The sequence below is a fragment of the Penicillium lagena genome (assembly GCF_028827675.1).
Source record: "Penicillium lagena strain IBT 129212 chromosome Unknown utg000007l_segment0_segment0, whole genome shotgun sequence".
NCBI lineage: Eukaryota > Fungi > Ascomycota > Eurotiomycetes > Eurotiales > Aspergillaceae > Penicillium > Penicillium lagena.
This window is the reverse complement of record NW_026623228.1, coordinates 1,357,873-1,383,812: the sequence shown is the minus strand read 5'-3', so window position 1 is coordinate 1,383,812 and position 25,940 is coordinate 1,357,873. Positions and strand designations below refer to the sequence as shown.

At 49.0% G+C, this 25,940-nt stretch overlaps 8 protein-coding genes across 8 annotated transcripts; 5 read left to right on the top strand and 3 right to left on the bottom strand.

Annotated features, from left to right (window-relative positions):
• Positions 1–287: 287 nt before the first annotated feature.
• On the top strand, positions 288–2,128 carry N7510_010078 (cytochrome P450; the record flags this gene model as incomplete). Its single annotated transcript, XM_056982003.1, has 4 exons — positions 288–422; positions 489–1,330; positions 1,397–1,448; positions 1,508–2,128. The coding sequence occupies 4 exons, from the start codon at positions 288–290 to the stop codon at positions 2,126–2,128; spliced, it is 1,650 nt and encodes a 549-aa protein (XP_056829839.1).
• Positions 2,129–3,235: 1,107 nt separating this feature from the next.
• On the bottom strand, positions 3,236–4,674 carry N7510_010077 (uncharacterized protein; the record flags this gene model as incomplete). The annotated part of the gene is made up of 6 exons (XM_056982002.1): positions 3,236–3,581; positions 3,642–3,692; positions 3,750–3,827; positions 3,880–4,099; positions 4,150–4,232; positions 4,286–4,674. The coding sequence occupies 6 exons, from the start codon at positions 4,672–4,674 to the stop codon at positions 3,236–3,238; spliced, it is 1,167 nt and encodes a 388-aa protein (XP_056829838.1).
• A 2,045-nt stretch (positions 4,675–6,719) lies between these two features.
• N7510_010076 (uncharacterized protein) lies at positions 6,720–8,588 on the top strand (the record flags this gene model as incomplete). Its single annotated transcript, XM_056982001.1, has 1 exon — positions 6,720–8,588. One exon carries the CDS (start codon positions 6,720–6,722, stop codon positions 8,586–8,588), a length of 1,869 nt encoding a protein of 622 aa, XP_056829837.1.
• A 3,643-nt stretch (positions 8,589–12,231) lies between these two features.
• Positions 12,232–13,174, top strand: N7510_010075 (alpha/beta hydrolase; the record flags this gene model as incomplete). The annotated part of the gene is made up of 3 exons (XM_056982000.1): positions 12,232–12,705; positions 12,764–12,867; positions 12,925–13,174. The coding sequence occupies 3 exons, from the start codon at positions 12,232–12,234 to the stop codon at positions 13,172–13,174; spliced, it is 828 nt and encodes a 275-aa protein (XP_056829836.1).
• Positions 13,175–16,683: 3,509 nt separating this feature from the next.
• On the bottom strand, positions 16,684–18,299 carry N7510_010074 (uncharacterized protein; the record flags this gene model as incomplete). The annotated part of the gene is made up of 3 exons (XM_056981999.1): positions 16,684–17,040; positions 17,121–17,592; positions 17,647–18,299. The coding sequence occupies 3 exons, from the start codon at positions 18,297–18,299 to the stop codon at positions 16,684–16,686; spliced, it is 1,482 nt and encodes a 493-aa protein (XP_056829835.1).
• A 2,225-nt stretch (positions 18,300–20,524) lies between these two features.
• On the top strand, positions 20,525–21,077 carry N7510_010073 (uncharacterized protein; the record flags this gene model as incomplete). Its single annotated transcript, XM_056981998.1, has 2 exons — positions 20,525–20,708; positions 20,803–21,077. 2 exons carry the CDS (start codon positions 20,525–20,527, stop codon positions 21,075–21,077), a joined length of 459 nt encoding a protein of 152 aa, XP_056829834.1.
• Positions 21,078–22,334: 1,257 nt separating this feature from the next.
• Positions 22,335–22,874, top strand: N7510_010072 (cupin domain-containing protein; the record flags this gene model as incomplete). The annotated part of the gene is made up of 2 exons (XM_056981997.1): positions 22,335–22,628; positions 22,710–22,874. 2 exons carry the CDS (start codon positions 22,335–22,337, stop codon positions 22,872–22,874), a joined length of 459 nt encoding a protein of 152 aa, XP_056829833.1.
• Positions 22,875–23,285: 411 nt separating this feature from the next.
• N7510_010071 (E3 ubiquitin-protein ligase) lies at positions 23,286–25,897 on the bottom strand (the record flags this gene model as incomplete). Its single annotated transcript, XM_056981996.1, has 2 exons — positions 23,286–25,614; positions 25,854–25,897. The coding sequence occupies 2 exons, from the start codon at positions 25,895–25,897 to the stop codon at positions 23,286–23,288; spliced, it is 2,373 nt and encodes a 790-aa protein (XP_056829832.1).
• Positions 25,898–25,940: the final 43 nt, after the last annotated feature.

Below are 25,940 nucleotides of genomic sequence, written 5' to 3'. Positions count from 1 at the left end.
GCCAAAGAATTTTCAAAAATTTGAGTTAATAGAAGAAAAACTTTAAATACGATGGAATTTCATTATGATGGGGAGGACCCACAACAGCGCCCGCTGTTGGAGTACGTGCTGACAACCTGGGGAAGGAGATTACGCACACTTATTCAAGGTGCTCTGATGAACCTGTGACATCCAGGAGAAGGCGATCCAAACCCAAAACGTACTATTGTCCTCCTCGTGCCATCGTCCTCCTATACCGAACCCTTGGTGTTTCTCGTCGGCAGCCAACGAGCCTGCTCTGATTCATCATGGATTTCGTCCATGAACTCATCGCATCCGCGGCAGCCAGACCAGGACTCACACTCGCCTCGGCCGCAACATTCGCGGTCGTAGCTCAGTTCGCGATCCGACTGTACAAGCAGCGTTGCTTCTTCAGGGGCCTGGTACGTGAGCATCCAATCGCAAGCCAAGGGTGCTGCAAGCGAGGACGAGCTAATCACTGTGTCTAGCCTGGTCCTCCTCACAGCTGGCTATGGGGCCATCTCCAGATCATGGGCGAGATCTCCTCCATGTTCCCACCAAACTCCCACCCGCAGGCGTACTTCACCGAGATATCCCGCAAGTACAGCTTAGAGGGCATCTTCTACCTAGATATGTGGCCCGTCGCGCCCTCGATGATTGTCGTCTCGGATCCCGAGTTGCTTGACCAGGTCACAGTGGTGAAGCCGCTTCCGCAGCACCAGATGAGCGAGGACTTCCTGGCGCCGATCACCGGTCGCAACGTTATTGCGGCGACCAACGGGCCTGTGTGGAAGAAGCTTCACAATGCTATGCTTCCCGCGTTCTCGTGGTCCCACATCCGCAGCGTCACGGGCGTCGTGGTTGACGAGTGCATGTTGTTCCGCGAGGCGCTGGACAAGCTGGCCGCCAGCGGCGAGGCCTTCTCGATGGAGGAGATGGGAGCCAAGCTCATCTTCGACGTCATTGCCAGGATCGTGTTCAATACGTCGCTACACGCCCAGACTACGGGCAGTGCGTATCTGGATGACCTCAGGGAGCTGATCCGTCTCGCAGAAGGACAGTCGGATATCACCCTCGCCTTCAACCCCATTGCTCGGGTGAAGTCGTGGTGGAAGATGCGCCAGGTCAACGGGAGGCTCAACACGTCCATCAAAGGAAAGATTCAAGAACGGCTGCATCTTCTGCGCACGAGCGGTATTGTCCCGTCCAGGAAGGATCCGACTAGTATCCTGGATCTCATGCTGCGAGAGCGGGTCCAGGACGGACAAGACGGCACAGCCAAAGAGAACACGCCATTGGCAGCCATTGATGAACCGATATTGTTGAGCAAGTTCGTATTTCCCATCCGATTTTGACATGATATGGCTGTATCAATCAAACGCTGACCCTTTACTAGCATTAAAGGCCTTTTGCTCGGTGGCCACGGAACTACAAATGACAGTCTCTGTGTAGGTGTTTCCACGCAACAAGACGTTGGCAAATGCTTGGCTGACTTCGGAATTCGCAGTTCATCTATATGTTGCTGTCAAAGTCCCCGGAGACCATCACCAAGCTGCGAAAGGAGCATGAAGCCTTGTTCAACGACAACTTTGATCGCACCGTCGAGAATCTCCTCAGCGCTCCTGAGAATCTCCAGAACTTGCCATTCACTGAGTCGGTAATCAAGGAATCACTGCGGCTGTTCCCCGTCGGGTTCGGGGTGCGAGGAGCCGCGACAGGTACCACGCTGAACTTCAGAGGACAAACGCTCCCTATTGACAACAACCTCGCCCTCGCTCTCAACGGCCATGACACGCACTATAACCCAGAGTACTTCCCAGAGCCGACTAGGTTCCGACCTGAGCGGTGGCTGGAGCCGCAACACGAGATCCCGCGATCCTACTTCCGCACCTTTGGCCGCGGGCCGCGGGCGTGTCTGGGCCAGAACCTGGCGATGAACGAGCTCAAGGTCATCCTGATAATGACGATCAGGGATTACGACTTTGAGTGTGTGGATCTGAGACCAAATAGCAAGCCAAGGGTGACGTACACGGATCTGGACACTGTCTTTGGCGATATGGTGTTCCAGGAGTTGGGGCTGGAGGCGAAGCCGAGAGGTAACGTGTGCATGACTGTGAAGAAGCGCTAGGGAAAAGGTAATGAGAGACCAAGGCGTCCACACTTATTTTCGACTTCGCAGACAAGATGGGAGTGAAACGCGGTATAGACTCCATCATGCTGTTAACATGTGTCAAGAAATGGTATTCCTACAGGTTACATACAAGGATTTTACCCCCAATACTAGCGTGGTTGGGATGACATAAGTGGGCTTGTGTATTTGAATTGTCAGTTGTTTTAGTCCTTTACAGAATCAGAGGAGAGAATATAGATTTATCTCGTGGTTGGATTTCCATGTTGGGACGTCGTACATGCTGAATTTTGACAGCTTCTTTTAATTATGGAATGCTCGCCAGGAGTCGTGGGGCGTCTGCAACGTGATATGTCCGGAAGTAAGTAACAGCGTTTGATAGTCAAGCTTATGGTGAGCATTCCCCTCATTCCCCTACTGCTTTGGAAACTGGTCTTTTAATTGCCTCAGGATGGACGTAATGGGGCTGGGCTGAGTAAATACTGGACCCTGAACTAAGATTGGGGTCGAGAGTTTGCTTAGGTTAGTTCGGGGCGGAGTGGGGGCACACACCGAGATACTACATTTGAGGTACATATAGAAAGACCAGTATCATTAGAGTTAAGTCCCCAATGCAATTGATATCTTTCCATTTCCCTTATTTTAGACATACAGCGTAGAAGCATGCCCAAAGAGGGAAACAGAAAAGGAATGCCAATGTCGCGACAGTCATAACATCGTGCGAAATGAAGATCATATAACCATCCCATCCATCCATCACAGGAGACGCCATCCAGGAGCCGTACCGTCCTTTTGCAAACCCAAGAGGAAAGTGGTAAAACAAGCACGAAGGTAACCCAAAAAGAAAAGAAAAAAATCTCTCAAAAATATCATAGCCCAGAACAAGTAAAAGAAGGCTTAGCAGCCGCTGCAGAGTGATCGCGTGGTCGGATCCAGTCAATCACTACAACCAGTTCCACAATCCAGTCCCAATCCTTCAGCCCTCCATACTGTACTCGGGGTTTGGTTTCCTGCAGAGAAATCTCTATCCAGAAGGGGAAAAAGAAAATAGAGGAAATGAGGTCCACAGAGACATCGAACAGCCAAAAAAAGCTGAGCTCGATTCCTCTACTCAGCTGACGATTCCCAGCCTCCACTCTTGCATTTTTCCTGCGCAACATGGATCTTGCGCGCCGTGGTGCGAGTGAAAGTGGTGCCGCAAGTGGGGCATTCGGCTTTAACCACCAAGCCGGACTGCTCGCGCTGGTGACGCAGCAGGTTGCCGAAAGTCGAGAACTCCCGGCCGTTGCAGCCGTGGTCCCAGCATTGCAGTCGCGATCGCGAACTAATTACTCGAATCTGGTGTTCCGACTCTGAGGTGGTAGGCACCGATTCTGGCGACGGATATACCGTTTCATTGGAGACTAGTGAAGGTGATTGCAAGCTAATGGACTTGGACGATAGGTGTGAGGAGCTGTTGTTCTTGAATAAGTGGAACAGTTCCGCTGGTACCATCACAAGGTGAACAACTCACGGAATGAAGGGTGCATCGAGGAGATTGTAGGCGAGTTGATTGGACGAAGAGCTGACGGACACGTTAGTGACCAAATAAAATGGATTCCGCGAAGAGAGGTCGACTTACGAGATCATCAGGGGTTGCTCGGATAAAGGGGGAGTGCCAGGAGTAGAGTCAGGGCGAAGCGGCCGAGCTAGCGATGGGCTATAGACAAGAGTGAGCCTCCATACAACTACGAGTACAGACGTCAGCTTACCTTTGAGATTGATTCTGTGGGAAGGCATTGTCTTGCTTCGCGGCCAGGTAAGGGACCTGGTAACCATGGGGCGGGTAACTGTACATCACACCGTTTGACTGGCCATTGTAGTGAGCTGAGAAGCCGGAGGAGAGAGATGATTGGGGGTGTGGGAAATGTTGACTCAGGTGCCCCGACAGTGGCTGCAATGGCTGAAAGCGAAGGCTCGCCCACACATAGTCTGGTACTATCAGCGAGTGGTTTTCGCAAACCGATCGAGGGGTCTCATACTCTGATCGTTCGGCTGCGTTAGGCCGGCAAGGTACGCATCTGATGCGACGGACATATGGTAGGACGTGATTCCAAAGCCTTTGCTGTGCGTTTCGTTGGCATGAGCTCTACTGGTGAGGAATTTTCTGGAGCTTACCGAGGGATTATAACCCTGAACTGCTCTGTTGCACGAGGCAACCCCTCAAGAGAGGGCTGATCGACGACTCCAGACAAGGAAGACTCCGGGTTAATCAGAACACTGGGTAAGCTCGCGCTAGAACTTAACGAAGTCGCTGAGATCTGCGGATGAAGCGAGACCGGGAGTGCTCGAGTTGGTTCAGAGTCACCATGCATAGCAGAGACCTGACTATCCACGGGCCACGAGGAGTCCCGAATTGGAATCCCCTGTTGGAAGATAGGCGAAACGGAGTCCATCAGCGTCGACGGATAGGTGACTGCTGGCGGAGAGAGTTGGTCGTTAGACAGATCCGTGAGGTTCCTCCTGTGACATGATAGATTGTGTGAGCTTAACTCCTGGGAAAACATTGGAATGTCTGGCCCTGGAGGAGAGACCCAGGATGCGGTACCCGAACACAGGGGCGAGACGAGTGAATAGCGGAGAGACTCAAGGCAGGGAGAGGAGAGCGCGCTGGATGTACAGTTCGGTTTCCTGTGAACCCGGCGATATGATAGATAGAACGCCTTTTGTTTCTTGGAGATAGCAGGCGGGCATTTGCATAATACACGCATACAGTGTATACGGATTTTCTTTTTCCTTAGGGAGACAGCAGGGCGCCGCAGCGAAAAGGAAAGAAAAGAGAGAATAAGAACGAATCCCCGCAATATAATTTAGGCTTGGCTGTGCGATGGCCACATCTGGTCCACCGCCAGCTAGGACAAACCAACAGCTTCTACAATTTCGCTCACTGGCTCTCCCTCGTGCTTTAAGCCAGTAATTAATCAATTAAGCATAACTGAAATGCATTTGCTACTCGGCGTTCCCCGTTCCCCCAGTTGTCGATGGTGGAAGCACGGGCGTCATCACGTCTAGCATCGGCCAGGATGACTTTCTACGCCCAGTTTGTGTCGCCAGGTCTATCGGACGCGGCCATTGGGGACATCATTCCTTCATACACGGGTATGACATGCCCCTCTTCTGGGGAAAAACTCTGAGATCCACTCTGGGTAGCGCCATCGCGGACTCGGTGCTTGCTCCTTATATCTCGGAGTATTCGAACGCCGAACGGTGATCTTCTTTGGCGGACTGCTGGCCGGTCTCGGAGCGCTCATTAGGGGGGTGCGATCATCCTTGCCGAGTTGATCGCCGGCCAATTCAAAAATTATCATCTATTGATCAAAGGATTACAATATTGAATATTGATCTTGCAGCCGCATACGTCGCGTGAGAATGGAGCAAAACCTATTGTTGGATCTCGCCACCTCCCTATATGTCAGGTCACAGCAATAGTGAACACCGGCCCGAGTTAATATGCAGAGTTATATCTCTATTCTTAGCTAAAATGTCATCGGGCGTTACATATGTGACCTATGACCAATTCACAGCATACCATTGGCCCTCCTAAACTGCTCAAAGGCTCTACTTTAATAATAGGCAGGCACCTGCATCCCGTGCTAGTTAGCTTAAGCTTATGCTACATGGCTAAGAGAAAGAATGGCATAACGAAGGATCATCTTTTCCTAAAAAAGGATATGTAAAGAAACACGCTAGCAAACAAGGTTCTCTCTCTTGAAATTCTGTAGGCTTTGGGGCAAAATTTGGGGGCGCAGTGCTTAGCGCGTCTGGTTCAAAGTTGAAGTGCCATGTTTAGCCGTTGACGACATTAGGACGGGTCTCTCTTTTAGCAGGCTTTCAGGATGGCACTAGAAAATAAGCACTTTCCGGAATGTTTTACTTACTTGGGAATTTCCTTCCCTCCTAAGGGGGTATCTTGTATTTCTTGTCGTCACCTGTAGGAACAGAAGCAACCACTACGTCAGGTAAACGTGATTCATATATCGATCTATCTGCATAGCAAGAAAGAACTCCATTTTTATCTAGGATTCAACCACATAGCAGAGGGATTTAGAATTCTCCTCTGCCCGTCTGAGCTGGGAACGACTCCTGTCTCGGCCATGATCCGCAGCCACCCTGCCTAGGATGGTATGTCGTGAGTGGGGCTCATCAAAAATATCCTCTCTCCCTGTGGCGATCCAGATCCTGGTGGTCGGCTGGAGTTTAGAGAGAATTTTCGCCAATGTCTCATATGTCTCATCTAGGTAGGCACGTCTCGATAATTATAGAAATACACTTGACCGTTCCCTGTATCGACTTGTCATCTTTGCAGTCGACATAGATAGGAGCTATATGTAATGACTCATAGCAACAGTGAGAATAGGGAGTCTTAGGATTAAATAAGGCGAACCCGGAGCCAGCTCTAAACCAGACTGGGAATGTTACCGGGGTTTAGGGGCAAAGCCGTGGGGCAAAATAGCACAAGAACAGGATTTCCAATCACGCATACCTCCTGTTTGATCTCTTCTGCGCAACCCAGAATCATCACGACCTAATATCTATCCCATCACCGCTTAGCATGTTCCCGTCGCTAGACCGGCCTGAGCCTTCCCATCTGCGGTGGCAATTCATCGATGCTTCGAATAATAGTCGGAGCAACCTGACCCAGGTGAAGAAGCATGTGATGCAGGAGTATATGAGACGCCGGGGAAAGAGTACTGGATCACATCGGAGTGAAAGCGAAGACGATCCTCAACCTGCGCAGCGAGCAAACTGTGGACGACCCAGGAAGACTCTAATTGCGAAACGCGAGGTCACCAAAGTTGACAATGCTCCAGAAGAAGATGATGACGCCGACGTGGAGGAAATCAATCAATCGACCTCTTGGAATCCCTCGCTGGGTTACGAGGGTTCGATTGCTCTGCCGTTCCGGGCGTCTCCTACCGAAGCGCAGGAATCCATCATCTCATACTCGGATTATATAGACAACTCGTGGTCCTCTTTGCCTACACGATCCCCGCGAACCATCCTGAGCGCGGTGCGGACAGACCCCTTCAACTCTCTCCCCATGAAGCTAGACCTAGAAGACGAGAAACTATTCCATTTCTATGTCAGCGACATGCCCGCCTGCTCATACGGGTCGCATTTCCGCTCCCCCAAAGCGCACAACTGGTATACCCAGGTCTTCGTGCCCGAGGCCATGAAGGGCGCCGTCGCTTTTCAGAACACCGTCCTCGTGCACGCAGCCAACACCTGGGCGTGGGTGCGCCATGAAAGCGAAACCAAGAACACACTGCTACATCGAGACCGCGCCGTCACGATGCTGCGCGAGCACTTCCAAAACCACCCACACGACATCTCCGACATTTCCATAATATCCTGTCTGAGCGCTGCAGCCCTCGAAGACTTTGATCCTCGTCCGGGACACAAACAGACCAGCTGGAGGCATATGCGCGCTGCTCGCGAGATGATACGGGTCCGTGGCGGACCGGCTGCATTCGAGAATACCCGACTCGGGATGCTGATCAACTGGCAAGACTATATCCTGTCGGGGTATGAAAGCCACGGCCCTAGCTTCTTCTTCGAGCGCGGCCCTCCCATCTCCGTTGCAGCTGCTGAGCAGCAGCAGACTGCACCACCTCACCACCACCCTCTCGATCTCCACGATTCAATACCATCACCGCCACACTCCACCTCCTCCTCCCTATCAGGAACCAATCCATCATGCCTAGAGTTACCTCGCTCGCTACCTCAGAACCAGCTCCCAACATCTCCAATCGACGAAATCCGGCCCCAATGTGAAGAATTTCTCTACTTCCTCCGTCGCGCTGAACAACTTGCCCTCTACCAACAACATAAGTTATCCTCCTGCTCTCCAACCCGGCGTACAGCAATCCAAGAAACATCCGTCCTATACCAGATCCTCGCTGCACCCCCGGGAGCCCGCTTCACAGCCTCAGGAAATCGCATACAAATGATCGCCCGTATGACAGCTCTAATAATGCTCAACGCCGCACTCTGGGACTACCGCTACACGCCGTCCCGCGGGGCCATTTTCCTAAATACGCTGGAGCAGGCTATGATAAATAGTGAAGTGAACGTGAGCGGCTCCGTCGAGGCATTCCTACAAATCCTGTTAGAGTGCAACGATGGCTTTCCTGACTTTTTTATCGATGATGAAGGTGGCAACGTGCCGGATTTCTCGCAGTACTCGCCTACTGCGACATCCTGTGCCGCGCGGCCCTGGTGGGTGGGTAGGATGCTCAAGGTTGCGAAGCGGTTAAGTGCAGATTCGTGGCATCGTCTAGCGGCTTTGCTGTTTGCGTGTCTTACGCTCGGTGTGAGAGACTCGGCGGTTTATGTTTGGGAGGAGGATCTGAGGTGTGAGATTTTGGAAGCGCCTTTGACGTGCTATGTTATGCCCTCGTTGACCGAGTCACTCAAATGATCCATTTACCGCTTCAATTATTGTTTATAGCTCATCGCAGGAATATCCATGACCCATTCGCTTACCGATTGCGGTAACTACTTACTTAGTTAGATAGTCGGGCTGCCCCCAGGGCTCCCTGGAATAGACGCACATACGTGCTAACGGTAAGTAGCAGCTTTAACAGCTTGGCTTCCCCAACTTGGTCTAGGAATTGTTTCCAATGTGGCGCTTTGGCTTTTTCAACGGTTCGATTCCATGTCCGTCGTCTCAGTTGCTTGTCTTGGAAGAGGGCCATTGAGCGGGCATGATCTCTCCCGAGCTCCGCACAGCTCTCTTGCAACTTCCAGCGTAGGTGGTTGACCTCTATTTGTTGGATTTTGAGGTCTGCGGAAAAAGCCTGAAGAGAACTGAAACTAATAGAGTGCATTCTACGAAGACATCAAATCTGAGAAAGAAAGGAAGAAAAAAGTGAAGCAATTTACACGGACGGTAGTTATGTATACCGTGGTGGGTTACGTGACACAACAGAATCCAAAGCATCATACTTAGCTGCATGATGAACCTGCGGCGCAAGGGATGCAAGAATCGACCGCCGACTAGTGTCTCACAGATGTGGGATCCCTCGACTGATCAGGACAACTACAATGTTCCTAGCTCTCTAGCAAACCCAACTCTCACTGATACCGCAGTATTCATAGGAGTCACTGGGGGCCCAGGAGCAAATATTATTGTAACTGCCATCTTGGTTATACAAGGCAAAAGAGTCGGTACCGCATCCACCAAGGCTGTAAATATAACCGTTGTTGAGTGGGAATTGTCCAGAGTCACATGGATTGTCTCCGGCTGCGCAAATTTCTTCAGAACCGTTCTGGCAAGGATCCTCGCCATAGATCCAGGCGACTATTTTAATTAGACCCAAGTGGATAAAATGACGGCGTGAACGTACAATTTCCATCGGCACTATTGCCGAGGGCAACACTGGCTTGCGAGGGAAGAACCATAAAGCTTAGAAGGAGGCAAGATGTGCCAGACTTCAGGATATTTTTTGACTGCATCGTAAAAGAATCGGTGGTAGACAAGCTAGCAAAGCTTGAGCTGTCTAGTGTAATTGGCTTTGAAATCCCCGCCAAGAGAGGAATGTGGGAAAGGGAGAGCAGGTTAAAGAGGCTATATATATACTGAGCAGGCCAGACAGGAAAGGTGCGGGTTCCTGCCGACACAGGCTTCGTACCTAATCAGGACTAAGCTAAGCAGCCAGAAACTCAAATCCTTCGACCGAACGCCTTTCCCAATCTCATTATCCCCTCATACAATTCCTGACAAGAACCGCGTATACGAATGTACGAGCTAGTATGACAGGTGTCATGGTCTAATTCCAGGGGGCATTCTGTAAAGACAAGCCGCTGCGCTAGAGGCAAAGACGAGTTTCTTAGGCAGGGCCCAAGAACTGCCCCCACTGTATAAGGAGCCTTTATCATCACAACAGGAGCAGCTAGGAGAAAAGGACTAATTCTAGGACACTAGCGAGGGAGTGCGATGTTGTAGATAGGAACAAGGACTCGAAGCAGACTCAGGAAAAGTATCGGCGCTAAGCCCAATCAGGAAGATGCATATGCCGATCCACAATGGTAATGATACGGAGGACAATTTCAAAAGTCTTTGCCTACACTAATTTTTCACCATAGTCTAATATAGAAAATGGTGTAAATAGTGGTAATTAGCCTCGACAGCCTTCTTGATACCATTTCCCCCCTTCTAATCTAATAACCAACCTTCTGTATACCCGCCTCCAAATGTTAGGCCTGGTGAGGGCCTTCCACGGTCTAATACAATATCAGTCTCATGCAATTTGTTCCTCCCCCCCCCCCTAACTTCCTACTATTTCCAACCACCATGATGTCAGGAATTCCTAGCGATCCCGAGGATCGAATCTCTGATGCCTTACAAGCTTACCGTAATAGTAACTGTGAGGGGCGAAGCTCCGAGAAAAAAGTGCATTTCAACGAGAATTCTAAAGCTAAAGATGGAAAAAATTTAAAACAGAAATAATCAGCGAGAGGTTAGAGCCCGAAAAAATAGCCTCATCCAGATTTCAACAATCTCGGCGCAGAGCATCCAAAACCTAGGTACAGCATACACGTTGGCACCTAACAACTAACAACCGGACCAACACTGCATAGAACCGGCATTTCCATACAACCCTGTAAGTCCATCTCCAACACTTTGCATGAAGCTTTGGCAACTATCATCCCAATAAATGTTACAGGACACAGTTAGACCCCCAGAGAAAATAGAGGAAGCACTTAGTTCCACACCACCAAATGTTGAATAACTGTAACAATTGCCCTCGCATGTAGGTCGGTAGGAGGTAAGATAGTCGAAGCATTGTGAATCGCTGCACAATTCGACACAGGCTGAAGAGCCACTGCAATCTGCAGCTGCTATACGCTGCAAGACGGACATGAACGCTAAGTACCCGTAAGTTACCTTCATGATAAATGGTCTGAAAAGGAGAAAGATCAGTATTGATATATACTAATGAGCTCCCATTCGTCGGGCTAAATAATAAAACAAACCTAGAAGGCGACAGAGATTGCAGACGAAATTTTTTGAAACTTGGATATAAGGATAAATATCACTTTAGATTCTATTTCTTTCTTAGAGCGAACATGGCATTTTATAGATTTTCGTAGCAGGACGTAGTCTATGGTTCTTAGTTCTAGTCAGATCTAGACCTTGCTACGCCCCGCCAAGACGACCCGCTAAGACACTGAAATATACTACGGAGGCCCTGAGCTGTCGAACGTATTTCCGAATTGAGTCTCCGCCCCACCGGCCTGCCATCCAGAAACATTGGAGAGTTTCTACACAAGCTAGCCTTTCAGCTTGAGGCGGGGCGTTGACTTGGTACAAAGGATTTTAGAGATAGGATCGATCGGCGGACAGTTTAATGAAACCGCCTCCATGGAGAATGAGTATGCTAAAACCTAACTGAACCTAAATTTATGATAGGACAAGTCTGGATGTAACCTGGCCTTGGATTAAACTTTAAAGTAAGGAGAATTTCCGCGCATAGTTGAGGATGAGCCTGGCTGCTGGTAGCCAGTACTTGGCGAGCATGGCTGTGATGTGGTCTGTGACAAAAAGAAATATCCAGTGGGATCAAAGATGGGGGGAAGAAAGGGAACGCGAAAGGAGAGAAATATAAAGACGGCAGGCTATTCCCGAGAGGCGTCTGAACAGATATTCTCAGCCTGAGCCCTAGTTCGATTGCTCTAGTTATCGTCACAAATATAGCAGTTTTTGACGATAACTAGAGCATTGCGCCCAAAGTAGTCAATGGGCATGTGTTGGGTGGGCAGCCCGGATTCCGGCCGAAGAGGTCTACCTCAGCACCCGGTCGGCGACCTGACTAGCTGCGAAGGAAAGGATGATTCTCACGAGGGTTTCCTAATTCTTTCTAGGCTATACTGAGATATTATTACTCCACCAAGTTGGAACACGTTAGCTTATAAAATTTGCTGGTTTGAGGCATTTAACGCACGTGTGAGCTGAAATGGTGAAACAATCTTGCCATCTTTCTGCTCCATATTAACTCACCTTTCCTGGGGAATATTGATTTGACCTTCACTTCATCAGTGGTCGACACTTATGTTCCATCATGTCATCAAAGCTCCCGACCCTACTTTTTGTCCCTGGAAGTTGGCTGAGCACCGATATCTACCGAGACACGGCTGTTCAGCTGCCTGAGTACCGTTCTGTGGTGATAGACCAGCCGACAAATAAAATGCGTCCTGCCTCCGTCGATATGCATGAGGATATCGAGCACACTCGTACGGCCATCGAGAACGAACTACAATCAGGTAATGATGTGGTTATCATTGCGCACTCCGCGGGCGGCCTCATTGGATGTCTGGCTGCTCAGAGCTTGAGCAAGGCACAGCGGTTGGCTGCGGGCTACTCCACGGGCGTTGTCGGATACATTGGCGTGGCCTCCATTCTGCCTCATCTGGGAAAGACGATCATGGATATGAATGCAGAATTCTGGGTGGCGAAACAGAATGCCCTTGCAGCGGAGTTAGGTCCGCCGACCAGGACGTTTGATCAGATTGCAGCCGCATATAAATTCAATGAGGTGCCCACTCCAGTCCTTTCTGTTCCAAGGAGCTGTCCTGATCCAAAGCATTTGATAGGACTATACAGTGGATGTATTAGAGCCTGAGTACCTCTTCTACAACGATCTACCGGCGGAAGAGGCCAAGCCTTGGATAGCCAAACACGAGACTCAGTCTGGCACGTACGTCATCCATCCCATCCGCTTCTCATACCTCGGCTGATATAACGTCTCTATCAGGATGTACAACCTCAAGACTCTGGAAAATCCAATTACGGACCAGGTTCCGTCGTACTATATTTTTGCCATGCGAGACAACGCAATCCCTGGATGTATTCAGGACGAGTACGCACTGCAAACAGTAGCGGGGAATCGGGAGAACATCTTTAAGCTTGATTCAGACCATATTCCTCATCTGTCGCATCCGAAGGAATTGGAAGACTTGCTAAGGAAAGCCCTTGAGAGGATCATTGGGTCTTCATTGAATTAATCAACAGGGCGGAATCACCTCATGATTCGATATTCCGGTCTCAGTATTGAAACCGTATCAATTGATCCATCGTTGCTGTTCCATCTCGCCTATCCTCGTATTCAGAGAGTAGATAGCTTATCCACTCCCTTCTATAGTAGAATTTCCACGTTCGAATGATTCCCTGATCTAGGGGCTGATATCGACTAGTAGAATTTGGTGGGAGCCATACAATATGCGTATATTGTAGGGGTATCAAATTCTCGTATAGCTTCAACTGCAGCCTCATGAGCAGAGAAATTGTCGATCAATAGAGCTGCTTGTCGACTACGAGAGGTCATGAGCTTATCGAACCAGCGAAGCCATAGTTCCATGATATCAACCTTCATCCAAGCCTTCTTATTATGATGCCAATCAGTTTCCAAATTGGAAATATTGATGCCAGCTCTGCTAAATGCGTGTGGCCTCGCTGCTCTCCCAATCACCCTTAAGGGGCAATTTGTATGAGCCGTCGAGATTCGTACAGAAATGCCAGGTCATTTGCTGTCTCTGTTTCTTATGACTAGGGATTTTCTTCGTAGATAGGCTTCGATCAGGCACCATCTTCCAATATAAGCCAGTTTCATCGCAATTGTAGATATCGCACGGCTGAAATAGGGCGAGAAATTGACGGATTTCTTCCATTCGGGTAGGGGCTATTTCTGCACTAGCATCTTTCCCAAATCTGGCATGGGACATAATGCCGTAGCGACTTTGAAAACGAATAAGCCAGCAATTACTAAAACTAGGCAAAGGTTGCCCTGCATAGACATCTAGCTGCTTCCATAAGAATTTGGTCTTTAGGTGACCAGCCTGACGGACTGTGCCTGGCGCGGTGATGCAATTGGCACGTGATATGCATTGTGTAGATAGTTGGACTTCTTCGTTGTTTCCTTTTTTTCTTCTTCTCTCCAACTTGGAAGTCCCGTCGTCCATATTGATCTAGCTGCCCGGTCGCAATGCATAACACTCTTATCGTCACTTTATAAAGTATTTTTTTGGGGAAATGGGATGAATCTAGCAGAGCGTGGATGGGACTAGGGTGTTGCATTTCATTGAGGTGGAGTCTGCGGGTTGCTCACCCCACACTGTTTGTGCATTAGATTACTCAGTTGAGTATCAGGCTAATTAACTATGGTCAGGTGAGCGAAGAGCGGCACGACGCGTCAGAACTGATGATCAGCTTGTGAGACCCATGCTCAGCCTTGGAGCTGAACCCAAGCAGCGAATTAGATCGAAGTCACCAACTGCACTATCTTCCATCCCTCAGTATGTATAATAAATTTTTTTTAAAGAAATAATAAATCACAGATCGCAAATCTTAAAGTATTCCAGGGTTGTATCGTGTCTTATTGCAGGGTATTACATCATAAACAAATGAGCGCAGGGCGTACCATAAGATACGCGCAACCCCACTTAACACTAACCACTCTTTTCCTTCCTCATCACGCGTGAGTTCAATATTCACGACTTACCAACCAAGGGAGATTGGTCATATTGAAATAGTGAGATGATGATCGAGAGGTTATCATCTTCACTTTCTACTTTTACGATCTTTGCAAGACATGTGGATTCAGAGAATGGACTCTCCATTCTCAGTTACGTAGTTGACGGACTATGCATTACTCTAGTCACGATGGCTCTGGCTTCACGACTTTATGCGAGGTATCGTGTCTGGAAATCATTTAATTGGGAAGATTGTGAGTCCGCTATAAATCCTTGTTTATAAATGATTCTGCCCCTTGCTGATAACCTTTTAACTAAAGTACTATATTGCCTCGCATGGGTATTCATCCTTCACATATAGTATAAATTCGGAATTATTAATAGGCATTCTAGCTCTTTACCAGTGCCCTTTTTGTGGTAGAGATTCTATGTGCGTTATATTCCTTGATTTGTGAGTCCTTCTAGTAAGAGGAACTAACTTTTATATTTTCATATTAGATGTCTTTTTTGGAGGTGCTCATCATATATGGGAGCTTGATGCCTCTCAACTTCAGTTGGCTAGAAAGGTAAGTCAATACCTTAGCAATGACTTCAATAACTAAGCTAATTATCTAGGCACAATATACTATCTATATTCTCTATACGCTCTCAGTTGTATTCATAAAGGTATTGCTTATTGCTATACTGCTTCGAATTTTCGCTATACGACAGACAACGGCACGTTTGATCCTTGGTTTTCTTATATTTATCCTGGCCTATTATAGTGCGGTCCTATTTGTCCGGATATTTCCATGTACTCCAATCTCAGCTTACTGGAGACCGAACAGCGGTAAATGCGTCGATACTAACGCTCTCTTTATTGTCGACTCCTTCGTCAGCCTTATTACCGACGGGGCAATGATTATCCTACCTATCATTTTAACATGGTCACTCCAATTATCAATAGAAAAAAAGGTTAAAGTCGTGGCTATCCTTGGAGCTGGTGGAATAGCTACAGTATCGAATATCTACCGAATATGCCTAGTATTCATATCTGGGGCATCCACTGACAAGACGACCTTTATTACAAGACTTGAATTGACTGGGTATGTCCGCTCCTTTTTTCGATAGTTCTTCCGATCTGTCTAATATGGATATTAAAATAGCAATGCTGAGATTACGATTGGTTTTATTTGTGTCTGTATACCTTCTATTAACGCGATGTTTTCTCGAACGCGGCAACGTGTTTCTGGGGCACCTTGAACATAGGAGTCGCCAAAATCTCTATTTCATAGAATAATTTAGATTTTTTGAGGATATAAAATACGATTCGCCATTGACAGCATTTACTGCCCCACTTTGTGACAATCTTCTCAACATATTCAACATATCAAGGTTAGTTCCCTATAGGACGAGTTTCTATAAGATGAGAGCGGCCTTCTTTGGTTTACAATAAAATAAAACGAATGAACGAAGACTGCGTTTGTGCATAAGAATAGCTCGACGGCAATCTTGCCAAATCGCGTTTTCTCTGGTACCTTTGCCAGGTACATTCTACACGAATCTATGGAGTCTTACAGTATGTTACAAAATGACTATTTAGCGACACCATTCGATGCGATACAACTGAGCGGAGATTATATTCAGCAGAAATTTGATTCAAACACATTAATACAAAGCAGGACACTGAGCAAGGACATTGCGACTATCCTTGGCTTTGTTGTCGCAGATGGACTACCGAGGATTGGCTATGCTTATGATATCGACGCCATGTACCACCGCAATTCGACCTATGCAGATCTGACATTTCTGAGATTGCGAGTGGGACCCCAATCACCACAATATTGTTGCGAACTTTACATTCTGCGATTCTCATCATTCTTATATGTACGTGTACAAAGACATACCTTCCACTACATCCGTAACCCATATTCCGTAACCCATATTCCGTAACCCATATTCCGTAACCCATATTCCGTAACCCATATTCCGTAACCCATATTCCGTAACCCATATTCCGTAACCCATATTCCGTAACCCATATTCCGTAACCCTTAAACCTAATCCTAATACCCAGGATCCGAAGGACACAAATGCTTAGGACTCTGGAATCCGTACATATTAGTAGCATTGATGAACTCCTGAGTTGTCTGCAAGTCGCCATTGCAAATAGGACCGCACCAAACAGGCCGGCTCTCGTGGTTATAGGGCTGCAGGATATACTGCTTGTCGTAATAGGTAGAATTAATAGCTGATCCAACGTCGCACACAGGCACAGTAAAAATGCCTTCCCAGGCAGGGCCCTCCTGGCCTGGGTTTGCCCAGGCGTTGGTGACAGCGTCGATGGAGCGCTGTGCCAGCGTTTTGCCCGTGTAGCTATATCCGGCGACATTGTAGGCGTCCAGGGAGGAGTTGATGATATCCTAATAAAATCAAGAGAGTTTAGAACTGATGATTGAACTGAACCCCAAGAGGAAAGAAGCACGTAGTTGAAGAAACATACTTGTATCGTCACACCACTATACTCATTTTTACCCAACTGAGACGCCCCAGGAGGCCAAGTAACCCATCCCCACTGGTGCGAGGTCACCGAGACGACATCGTCTAGTGTCCAGTAGTACAGGTACCAGGCCTTGCCGTCTCGACATACGACTGCATCCTTAGGACCGGACCCAATTCCCTGGCCGTCACCGCAGGCACCGCCGCCCATGACGAAGATCTTCTGTTGGCGGTAAAGCTGGTTGATCGAGGCACCAATCAGCATACTAGTCATAGTGTCTGTGACGGCGTTCTTGTCAACACCTTCGTAGGCCACAAAGGCTCCGCCGGAGAGGTAGGAGCGGATATCGGCGCCCTTGAATGTCTTGCCGGCCATTAACTGGTTGTTGGCTGTTGTGAAGGACTCGAGACTTTTGGTGACGATCTGGCCGAGTATCCCGCCTAGGTCTGCGGATTTTGTGAAGGTGTCATCTTCGCTTTAGGATAGTTAGTTTCAGCTCAAGTGCAGAATGAATGGGGATATATCTCACTTCTGTTCGACCTGATAGTTACCTATACCGATTGCTCCACCGATAATAGACGATGCAGCACCAGCAATCGCACCAGTCATTTCTCCCGCAAACCCAGCAAAGGCAACTCCGATGCCGATAATCGGCCCAATAGAACTCAGTACCTCCTTAAGGGCGTTGACATTCTGATCATCGTCATCTGAATAGAAAGTCTCCGCCCAGTCATCTTTAGAAAGCGCAGCGTCGAGAGCAGACGTAGTAAACGCCTGTTCAACACCAGTGAAATAACTATGTAGGCGATTCACAGACTCGAGAACGTAGTAAGTTTGTCGAAGCTCCTTGCCCTTGCCGTTTAGCTCTTTGTTGCCACACAGATTCAGATCGCAGTCCGAGTTAGAGCCGTCGTCTCGGCATGACCAATCCGGGTTGCCCATTGCCCATTGGCCAAATTCGCCTGCGAACCCAGCTGGGTTTTTGCTTGTATTGTTGGCATTATTCTTGTTCCACCACATGTTTAACCAGTCGCCTGTGTGGTATTTGTTCCAGTCGCTGGTCTTTTGGTCGTAGTATTGGGATACTGGGCCACAGTCTTTGCTGCCACTTGATGGTTTGGAGGGCAAGCCCTGCACCGCAGGCAGGACAAACAGTGCTATAAATGCAAGGGAGGGCAACATCTCGAAAAAGTGGTACAGAAAACCCCGCGATAAAACAATACAAAATAGTCAAGAGTCCTCGTGAAGTCGTGAACTTGGCTTGAGAATTGAGGGCGAATGAATCAGATAAATCTTCTGGCCTGGAAGAGAAATCAACGGCCATATTTATCTTCGAAAGCGATATATTGTGCCCCCAAAGGCATGATTTATACAGAACCATCAGCCTAACCATAATAGTAAACACCTTGCTGGTTATTATTGCGTCACTGAATCCCCGCGGGGGAATAGATATTCAACCATGAAACACATACGGAAGTGGGGGCTCAAGAATCATCATGTAGGTAGTGTCTACAATCTTGGAAGAATATAGCATAGAGTTGCCTAGAAGCTTCTTTAATTTATAGAATGATCGCCAGGAGTCGTGGGGCGTCTACAACGTGATATGTCCGGAAGTAAGGAACAGTGTTTGATAGTCAAGCTTATGGCGAGCATTCCCCTCATTCCCCTACTGCTTTTGGAAATTGGTCTTTTTCTTGCCTCGGGATGGACATAATGGGGCTGGGCTGAGTAACACTGGACCCTGAACTAAGATTGGGGTCGAAAGTTTGTTTAGGTTAGTTCGGGGCGGAGTGGGAGCACGCACTAAGGTACTACATTGGGGTATACCCGCCTCCTAGACGGCAGGCCATCACCGCTCTCGCTGGTGAAGGCCTGCCGCAGCGTAACAATAATTCAGGGTAACGATGATTTTGCCCTCCCCTCGAGAATTGAAGCTATTTACAAATACCCCCCCAGGTCTGGAGCTGGCTAAGTACAAGAATAAGGCCGTTAACACGCTTTCCTGGCGCCTTACGCAGCACGAGAGTCTTGATGCCGTGTAGGGTGCAACCGGAACAACAGATACGGACTGGGAGGTCACGCAGCGAGACATCAAAGATGTTGTCACTGATTACGAGGCCGGGATCAAGGCGTGAGATATTGGATCGCACTTTAACAAGTTCTTCGTTACGCACTTCTTCGAAGGTCACGGAGGCGACTTTGATCATAAAGTTGTGAGGGCGGATTTGGGGGGCTAGAGCAGCTGGGCTTGCAAAAGGAGGACCTCGAGCAAGCCATCAAGATGGAGCTAAAACAGTGATTAAACGGTTTCGATGACATTTATATAATCAATTAATTGTTTACATGACCTTCTTGTATACCCAACTTCCCACATGAAGAGCACTTTCGGGGCGCCGTCTTCTTCTTCTGATTAGGCTCTCCACTAATATCTTCAACTGCTTGCGCTCCATCCCTCTTCCGATTTTTAGGCTTGGGTAATGGAATCGTAGGTTCCAAAAATACCACCTGACCAAATCCACTTTCAAGCAGAATCTCACGAAATCACGCGATGAGTTGTTTTTGATAAGTGCATGTCCTGCCAATTGACGATAGTCCTCCCCCCACAGGAAGAGAGATTAATTAAAGTTTGACAGGCCAGGAACCTGAACCATCGCCCCTAAACCTAGTAGTCACAATCCTTTTGATAAACTTAGTAACTGCCCTATGCAGAAGGTGGATTTTCAGAGTCTTTATCCATTCGCCTATTTGGGAATATGGTCCTGTATGAATGACCATGAATTGGATCATTCACTTGACGATCCCTAACATGTTTCACCACTGAGCCACCACTCAAAATACCCATACTAAATGTAATTCTTAATTTGAACATCTACATAGTTAATGTCCTGCTCTACAGACTGGAAGTAGGTTTGAAATGTTTCCAAAATATCAATATGTCAAAATGGAGGAAAATCTACATACCCAGCCCAGGGACCTTCGCCGCTCAAGGTCTCTAGTAGCTCTAGGATAGATCGATTCCTAGCAGGCTAGCCTGTATTTAGGTCACAGCGGGTTCTGCTATCACTCCTACATAGCAGTCGTGTGAAAGGCCAAGCTACATCGATCGAATGAAATCATGATCATCATGATCATCATGATCACCATCAACATGGATATTTTGGATGGCGAATCGATGGGGGCGGCCACTCGATTGGGAAATACGTTATACAGATCAGGGGGCATACATACTAATAGGTTGAATTTGAGGCTTCGGATCCAGATATAAGATACCTTCAGGTCCGAAGTGTCTTCCAACCGTTTCAACTTGAGGTGCCCATTGCTATTACCTCACTTGCAGCCTCCTCCAAAGTACATTCAGCAACACCGGGCATTTTATATTCAACATTGTTCGTTTGCCAATATTCAGCATGTTTTCTTCATCTTCTATGGCCGTGATCGCTGCAGCAGGATTGCTCTATGCGCAAGTGGCAGTGGCAGCTGGCTGTCAGGAGATCGAAAATGTCCTGATAACACATTATGGTGCCCCTGACAATAGCCCTCCGGGCCCTGCTATTGGCACCAATTGTTACGGTCATAATATGAAAGCGGGAGGTAGGATGGTATCATCACAGAACTTCAGAATCATCTTCTGACTAGCATATGACAGGCACTGGAACAGCAACTGATCCTATTACATTCGCCACAGCTGATGACGAATTCGACAACTGTGAACTCATCTACATTCCTCTGTTTCGGAAGTACTTCTACAAGGGAGACAGCTGTGCCCAATGCCAGAGCGACTGGAGCCACAATGAGTGGCACGTCGACCTCTGGACCGGATCAACCAATGAGAATGGCGGACAAGCACAGATCAACTGTGAAGACAACCTCCCAGGTGGCAAGCAAGTTGTGATCCGAGCTCCACCAACTAACCTGCCTGTGAATAGTAAGCTCAATGCTGTATCCTTCAAGTTGCTCTAGTACTGATATAGGCCACCATTATTAGCTGACCCCTTTTTCAAAAACAACAAATGTGATACCTCCCTCACATTTCCGGTCCAAAGCGGCAAATATTGCAGCAATTCTTTGCCGGCCGTGTCCCCTTCCGTGTCTGTGTGGCCTACCAAGTCCACGTCTCCTTCCTCGTCCATGTCCTCATACACGCCTGCTCCGAGGCAGTTTGGCCGTCTTAGAAGACACTAAAACTGCTCTCGGGAGGATCGCCGCACTGGTAGGGCCACCCGCTTCCAATTATTACAGGCACAAGTGGCTGACACGACACTTTCAGGGGCTACATGCTAAGATGGCAACGAGTGCATGGATGCTATGTTTACAACGATGGACACTGCTCTAATGAGGTGAAGGTGGTTGTGACAAGTCACGTGTTTTATCCCATGGCTTTGTTGGAGCACTAGATCTGATTAGCAGCTTTGTGTCAGTAGTTATATGGCCCCTGGGTAATTTATTCAGCCGCAGCATCCTACCGCTTACTCATCTAATCTACCCATATGGCAACTGTGCCCCGAGCTGGATAGTTGGATAGATCACACTGAACAGAGTTTTCCCGCTTCTCTGCTCCTATACATACAGACATGATAACTAGCCAGAATACCATCTTTTCAATCATTGTCACATAACACTATCTAGTAAAGTTACTGGTGGATACGCGAATTCCAGACTCCGGCAGCTAATTCCTCATGTTTGTACAGCCACGATTTTTCGGCCACTAATGCCACTTCGTTTCAGATCTTACAGCGTGCAGTCAGCGCGCGTCCCCCAGTCTATACATAGGGACGCGAATGCCACGCGTGCTGCTGATTCGTTCCCTCATTGCCTGATCGAGCCTGGCTTCCCTTGGCCCTTACGGTTCTAGGGATTTGCCTGCATGTATCTGCAAATTCAATAACGATGATTGCTTCGCGTTATACGCCTTAGCCCTCTTTTTATCTTTCACGCTCTACAATGTATTACCACGCCACGAAGCGCGATTTGCTAACGGAAGAAGCAACGATGCTGATCACGCTTATTACCACAACCTAATGGAACTCATCGAGGGTACATCAGTAGATGCGAAGAGGGTGCAATGATGCCCCAATTACGTATGGTCAGCTTAAGTAGGGCATTAGTAAAGAGCGCATGACGAAGAAAACTTAGTCTGACCTCGAATATTAAAAAACCCCTTCCCACCTCCCGGGGGGCGCCCGTCACAATTTTCACACTCCCGTCTTTCCACACAGCATGGCGAAAGACTATTCCGCACAAGAGGTTATCAAGACCTTGAATCTCTCCCCACATCCAGAGAAGGGCTATTACGTCGAGACCTTCCGCGACCGCTATTCATCGAATGATCGCTCGTACAGCACCTGCATTTATTACCTTCTCGAGGGGGAAAGTGGCCTCTCGCACTGGCACCGTGTTGTCGATGGCGCCGAAATATGGCATTACTACGCTGGCGCCCCTATGCAACTATCACTATCCTGGGATGACGGGAAACCCACCCGGGACATCATTCTAGGGATCGATTTTGCAAAAGTGAGTTATTTCTCTCTATATGTGTGGTGCATTGTGTGTTTCACGGCCACTTGATAAATATGCTCAATTCTACCAATACAGGGCCAACGGCCACAAGCTATCGTTGAGCGTGGGGAGTGGCAGCATGCGAGAAGTCTAGGTGATTGGACACTCGTGGGGTGTACGGTGGCACCGGCCTTCTTGTTCGAGAGCTTTGAGATGGCTGAAGCGGGATGGGAGCCCCGCCTAGCCACGAATGTTGAATAGAGCGTAGAATGATAACCCACGTAAGTAAAGGGGATTTGCAGAGTATCAGAGGATCTTGAAACATGCCCTAAAACAAGACGGGGGAAAATGCATGCCAGTGTTCGTTCGTGACAATCATCACATCGTGTGCGAAATGAAAAAAATCCTATCCATCCATGCCCACCGTCCATCCCATCCGTTTACCCAGCACCAGGTGAACAAGGAAACCGCCGAATAATATCCCGGTCCCAAGCCATCGCGAGAAAGAAGCCAACCCTATTTTGCAACGTAAATTTGCAAACCCGAGTGTGATGATAAAACAGGGACAGAAGATAAAATCTGACCGAAAAGAAAAGAAAGCCCCGGGGAATAAATGTTGTAGCCAAGAAGTCAGAAGGAAGAAATGAAATACGTGCGGCAGCAATGGTATCATTATACTTCCTCGACAACGACAACCCGTTCGACGATCCAGTCCGCCAGAGCCTGGCCTTCAATTTTCCACCTGCCGTCAACCCACACATCATTTAGCCAGTAAGCCCACGGTTTTCCCGGTCCGATGAGTTGTAGATCCCACAACGCAGACGAGGAGCGACGATCAATAGCGCGGCCTTGTGTTGACGAGGAAAAATCCCGGTTGACGTTGTGGAATCCCACTGCCGAAACGGCGGTGCTGCCGTTGCTAGATGCGCCCTGTCGAAGACGCCACTCCCGCTCGGCTTTTTCTCCCGCGCGTCGGGCGACGGCTTCTTCGTCTTCGGCTTGGTAGAGGTCACACTTGCTGCACTCGGTGCAGCGGGAGCCCGGGTTGATTCGGAAGTGCTCGCAGAAGTGCTTGTAGCCTTCGGGTTCTTCGAATTCGTCGTCTTCGGAGATATCATTTGGGTCATCAAAGAGATGGCCGGCTCCTTCTTCAAGGGGTCCGTCGTAGATGGCGAGGCGGCGTTGTGGAAGAGGGCCGCGGCCATCTTCATGCGCTCTGGCAGGTCGTCCCGGTGAACCCAGGGCCTTGCGGCAGAGGTAGCACATAGAATAGCCACAGACACAAGTCAGCTTATTGCAGCCTGAGGACTTGACAAATGACAGCCCGCACCGGGGGCAAGTGCGTTTTACGGCAGCAGTGCGGGCAGCCTCGACAGTGGCACGCAGGTCGAGCAGCAGTGGCTCATGGCAAATATGGGGGTCGCGCCACGGCTTCTGGCATGTCATGCAACTGACACGCTGACAGGAAGGACGGGCGCAGGTAAAACGTTTGGGACGGATCTTAAGGCAGAGATTGCGGATAGCGTTATGGAAAATGGCCTTGACAGCGGCAGGGTCGAAGAGAAGTAGTACCAATACCGGAATGACGAGTAAGGGAACCAGATCAAGAAGGAAAAGCGTCATGAGAATTGTCGGGATGAGTCCCCCATCGCGACGAACCCGCCAGCGGACACCTCGCGACAAAGGGTGATAGACCGGGTCCACTTCAGCGTACGAGCAGAACGGACACCGGATGAGCTTGAGCTGTGACTTGAGGAGAGCCTCCGAGGCTAGTCGGTCTTCGAATTTGCGGTAGGTCTCGAAACCGGACATGTCGAGAAGAATTGCCTGCCGGACGACCTCTGGATGAAGACATCCGTCGCAAACACTGACTGAAAGCGGCGCAAGACATTTGAGCGTCGACCGTTCCAGGTCCACGGACTTGCCCCAGCCTTGTCCGAAAAGCGCTTCATGAATCGTCCGCTGAATACAATGGTGACAAATGACATGGGTGTTGGCCGAGCATGTGGCAATCTGCTCAAATGTCACGTCGGCGAAGCAGCATTCGCATTCATATAGGGCATCAACTTTCTTCGCCTCCTTCACATTCAACTCAGAAGCAAACATAAAATCGCCATTTTCTTGCTCTTCGCGCTTTTGCTGCAGCAACGGAGCCACCAGGGTTGTGTACAGCTCCCCGTCCAGCTCGACACACCCTGTCTCTTTCAGCCGCGGAATCAGCTCTCCGTCTGCCCGACGCTGCCACCCTACAAGCGGGTGCTCGTCCCGATCCTTCTTTCGTCTGAAGGATGGGAAGATGCTATTGAAAGTAGCGCGCCACGTCCGACGCGATAAGTCTCGCAATGTCGGCCGTGCCCGGGTATAGCTGAAGTTGACCTCAGCCAGCACAGCGTCGACGGTGCTCTTGCTCAGGCCACTGAACTCCTTACCCAGAACCGCTCGAACGACGATCTTGTACTCATCAGACCGAAACATTTCCTCGGCAGGGACCTGTTCGGCGCTTCCATCGTCATGCCGACTCCCACGATGATCCTTCGTCCCATTCGCCTCGGAAAGATTCCACCTCCCAGCAACCCACTCATCCTTGTGTCTCAGCAACTGCTCAACACAAACCTGCAGCCGACTGAGACCATCAAACCGCACGAGCAATTCCCTAAACACCTCAATCTTCACATCGGGAAAGATGCGCGCAAGCTGCTCCAGCGCCGCATTCAACTCATCCTGCTCGCGCTTCTGGTCCTCCGCCTCACGAATAGAAACCTGGACTGCGCGAGCACGCGGTGTGCTCCCGAAGGGATTATTGCGTAGCGCCTCGCTGAGAGTAATGGAGTTGCTGTTGCTGCTTTGCGACGCGCCACCAGCGGTGGGGGATGAGGAGCCGCTTAGGGCGGCGGGTCTCCAGATGTGACGGCTGGATGAGGAGTTCGATGAGGAGCCTGAGCCGGCTGAGTTGCGGTGTCGGCGGGATTGAGGTGCCAGTGCTGCGGAGGTGGAGGAGGAGCTGTCAGAGGCAGCGGGGCGTGGGGGGTGTGGAGGCTCGTGAGAAGTTGGGGAATGGTAGCGAGAGCACCATTGTATCTGAAGAGGGCAGTGCTACATCGTCGATAAGGTAGATGTTTGGAGAGATAGTTGGAAAGAGTGAGTGGGTAAGTGAGTAGGGAAGATATGTAAGGATGGAGTTGGGGTGGTGATGTGAGGAATGAGAGAAAATAATGTTGTATGCCTGGGGTTATGTAAGACGGATCCCGGTTGAGCGAACTATAGTTGACCATCCGTTCGTTCATCGTGGATTGTGATCCGTACGACGTCCTTGTTCTATATCTAATT